The sequence below is a fragment of the Pteropus alecto genome, unplaced genomic scaffold, assembly GCF_000325575.1.
Source record: "Pteropus alecto unplaced genomic scaffold, ASM32557v1 scaffold88, whole genome shotgun sequence".
Taxonomy (NCBI): Eukaryota; Metazoa; Chordata; class Mammalia; order Chiroptera; family Pteropodidae; genus Pteropus; species Pteropus alecto.
In genome coordinates this window covers 12,515,406-12,519,621 of record NW_006494611.1, presented here as the reverse complement: position 1 = coordinate 12,519,621, position 4,216 = coordinate 12,515,406, and the positions used below count along the sequence as shown (strand labels likewise).

The following is a 4,216-nucleotide window of genomic DNA, read 5'->3' as shown; positions in this document are numbered from 1 at the left end:
TAAAAGGATTTACAAAGACCTTTAATAGGATGCAGCAAGTCTATCGACTTACCTCCTGAGGTTGAGGTTATTGAAAACATGATGTGTGTGTGTGTGTGTGTGTGTGTGTGTGTGCGTGTGTGTGTATGTGTGTCTTTCTTTTAAAAGTTAGAAAATATTTTTGAATTCTTGATCTAAGATCCCCACCCGCATTTCTAAGTCCCTCAGTTTTCTCCTTTCATAAGACATCTTATGATGGGTAAGTGCTGTAATCTCTGTAAGCTATAATTTAGTAAAATAATAGCCAAATGATTTACAGAATCTTGTTTTTAGTTCTTTTTTTTTGTTTTTGAGTAAATATCTTTCTTTGAAAGCATTTGGGTAGGAAGGGCTTTCACCCACATATTGGCAAGTGTTATTGAGCTTAAAGATACCATTTGTCCTCTAAAGTGATCATATTTTAACTTGTTAAGGTACATTTTAACATGAACATTTTATATCCATTTTGCTTTTCAAGGGTCCTTTAAAGGTTTATTTAATTTTTAGGCATGAACAAAAGAGGAGAGCCAAAATTCAGAAGCGCAAATATTTTATTAAAATATTATACAATGATAAACAGGTTTCTTGCACTTCAGTATCTCCACTACAGTTTGATTTTAAAGTCATGTTTCAGCAAATTTTCAATATTCGGTTAATATATTGGCCTGAAACAATTTGCTTGGAGGTATGCCATTATTCATTTACTTTTGTGTCTTATTTTTTATGCCATACATAATTTTAAATTTCTTGTTAGCTATTGTTATATATGATAAATTACTTCTTTTATATTAAGAAATAACTGATCTATATAGGTAGACAAGATATTTATAAATAATATATTTTTGGTTATTTATAATTCATCAATAGTCTTTTATGCTATAAATACAAAATTATTTGATTTATGGTTTTTCTAAATACTTCTCTCCTGCCAGAATTCCTGCCAACTCTGGCTGTGCAGTATTACTATTCATTTGCTGGTGAGGTGGAAGAGGGTTGTTTAAGCTATAATTAGTAGTTTAGCTCTTATAAGTATTGAATGATTTCTCCAAATTGCCCTAGCCCTAGCTTGGTGATTTCGATCTCTTACTGTAATTGTTCTTTATCTTTTTTTGGATTTGGGATCCTTTTAAGAATCTGATGGAAAAACATACAACAGACTCCTGGTCCCTGTCCAAAGATCCCACTATATGAACCCCTGCACTAAAGGAAGAAGAAAATAGGACAATGGATAAAAATTAGAGACCATAAAGGAGTCTAGACAAGAAGTCTCAATGGCTAATATAGGGGTTAAACTTGCATCTACACCTGAGAGAAAAGTTATGAGGGAATAAAGATTTGTATATATGAGGGTAGGGTGAAATTTGAAGAATGGGGACAGGATTATAATTATAAATCTAAATCAAAAGTTATTTTTACAGTGCCTAAAATAATACAGGGGCTGGATTTATTTTGTTCATCTCTGTCATCAAGTGCCTATCATTTTAAAATAAACTTCTGTTGAAATTCTTATTTAAAAAAAATATGCTGACTATGCTTTCCTATTGTTGTACTTAAAATAAATTGTGATGTAATAATCTAACCACTTGAAGTTTAAAATATGCCACCCCCACATGGATAAATATGCCTTTTGAATCCTTCATCATCCTATCATTTAGCATATAATCCTAACAAACTAAGAGACAGGAAAAGAAACTAATCTAGCTAGGGATAAATTACACCATTAGCAGCTGCAGAAATTGCAAAATAAATTTATATGTCCTAGCCTAACATTGTAATCTATATTTCTAATTTATTTCTTATCATTCCTTTTTACTCATTCTTCATTTCAACCAAACCGAACTGATCATTTTTTCCTATACATCCTTGCAATTGCCTTCTTCTGAACTTTTGAACATTCTAGTTCCTCCATTATAATGCCCATTTTTATTCTTGACACTCCATCTCCACCATTCAGTGGTGTTGATAGCTGCTGCCATCAGGGGACAAGGTTGTGTCTTGGGAAACTTCATCGGGCGGAACTCTCTACTTTTTCATTTACTACTATCCAAGATCTGACCTCCAGCCCTGCAGTCTCAAACACTGGATTTGACAGTCCCCTGAGAATGCAGCTACATACCTTAAGCAAATTAACAAGGCTGAGATGTGAAATCAGAATGCCAGTTCAACATTTGAATATATTTATCAGTTCATTGTCTCTCTTAGTTAGCTAATATACTGACTTACAATAAGAAATTTCTTTCACAAACCTGAATGCTTTAAGTCCATTAGCTGTAACCCCTATAAACCTTTCAGCATTAGGGATGCCTTTGTCAAAGGGACCACTCTGTTGGCTTAAATTCACTTTTACAGGCACAGTATTTAGATGACCATAAAAAATATTTGCCTCTTTAACTTTGCTTTTTTCCCCCTCTGCCTTCTTGATTAATCAATCATTTTTTTTTTTGATTGGCATATTTTTCTTATCCTTCAAGGGACATTCCACCCTCCTCCCTTAATATCTTTCTTCTTAGAGTATATATAACTTTCCCCAAACACTGACAACACAGGTCAAAATAAGATTTCTCTACTGGAAAAAAATAGGTTTGAGCTATGGCAGCAATGGAATTGTGGTGAAAGCATAGCATACAGAATCAAAAGACGTGGATTTAGTATCCAGCGGACATCTTTGGAACTGCTCAGTTCCTCACTTACTCTATCTTCTGGGACTTCTCCTCCCTCTCCTATCCCCTAAGCTTATTTGACCTGTCCTTAGATTTCATAAGCCAATTAATCATTATTTTTCCTAAGCTATTCAGCCTGGGTTTCTATCACTTACAATAAAAACTATTATAGTTTCATATAGAGACTCCATTTCCTCATAAAGTGAGAAGAATAATACCTGTTTCCTATAATTTTTTTTATCAGCTTTAAATGAGAAAGAACTTTAAAATTGCTACACAAAATTATTTGGGTATTGTGTTATATATACCTATATTCTCAGAACTGTAGTTATAATCCTTTTTTTCAGTTTATCTTCTTTGAAACCAGTAAAAAGAATTCTACTTTTAGGGACATTAATTATCTACTCTTCTCATAATCATGTGGATGAAATGCTATAGAGCTATACCTATTTTATATTCTAGTATTTAAAAAAAAGAATACAAACGTGTTCTTGAGGGTCCTTATTTTAGTTTTTTAATTTTTTACTTTTACTGAGCTAGCAACTGTTTCTTTTATATTTAGGTTTATGAAATAAATAAAAGGACAAGCTTGCTGGCAAAACTTTATATACCTTTACCTAACAACACAGAATTGAAAAACAAAACTGTCTTGGAATATGTAGAGTTTAGCTCTGATAAGCTGGTCATACCTGAGTATGGAGAAGTAGGAAGCAGTAAGTTTACTAAAAATGCTTCTTTCCCCCTATTTTCTTCATGAGTTCTATATCCTAAATGACTCTGGGTCATTTATATGAATAAAGAATTTATATTTACAGTATAAGGTTAAAAATTAAGTTCTTTCAGATGTTAAACTAAATTTTTAAAAACTTTGTCTTAAATCAGATCTTTAGGAAATCTAAAATTTGGAATTAGTACTTGTGCTTTTTCTAGGTTATCTGAAATAAGAGCACTCTACTCTCTGGAACGTGAGCTTCACTCCTGAGTGGATAGACTGCTCTGCCTCTGCCTGTCCTTTAGTGAAGCCTAAGGATGCTCCAGGATATATCGATTCATCTTTGAACTGAATGGGGAAGAGAGGAAGAAAAGGAAGAAGAGAGAGGGAAAGGAAGAGAGAAGAGAGAGGAAAGAAGAAGGGTTCTTTCTGTTCACTTTTTTTTCAGTTGATTTTACTCTTCATGCAGTTAAATTTGTTAGCACATCTGTGAGGATAATGACATTTCTCTCCGTCTACCCCAGAATCCTTCTCTTTCACCTTCCTAGGGGCTTTTTGCAACTGCTTGTCCATCTGATAAAAAGGGAGGAAGTATGAACAAGTAAGCAAGGAGGAGAGAGAAGAAAATAAATAGGCAAAAGAGTCTAGAAAAGAAAGAGAGTGAGGGAAGGTGTAGTCTTCTTAGAGTCCACGTGAAGCAGAAAAATAAGGTGGTGGAGACCCAGTAGAAAAGACTCTGAATGAAAAATTTAGGGAGCACTAAAAACTTGGCAAAAGTTTCAAGAAGTGTTGGTAAGCTTTCTGGAGACAGAAAGAAAGTGGGAGG

The 4,216-nt window shown here is 33.6% G+C and overlaps 1 protein-coding gene across 1 annotated transcript in view; it reads left to right on the top strand.

Annotated features, from left to right (window-relative positions):
- The window catches only part of CC2D2B (coiled-coil and C2 domain containing 2B), a 77,292-nt gene that overhangs the window by 26,842 nt on the left and 46,234 nt on the right, over positions 1-4,216 (top strand). Inside the window, exons 15-16 of the mRNA XM_025042347.1 lie at positions 526-703; positions 3,241-3,391. Coding sequence (XP_024898115.1) covers positions 526-703; positions 3,241-3,391 — 329 coding nt within the window. The remainder of the gene's footprint in view (positions 1-525; positions 704-3,240; positions 3,392-4,216) is intronic.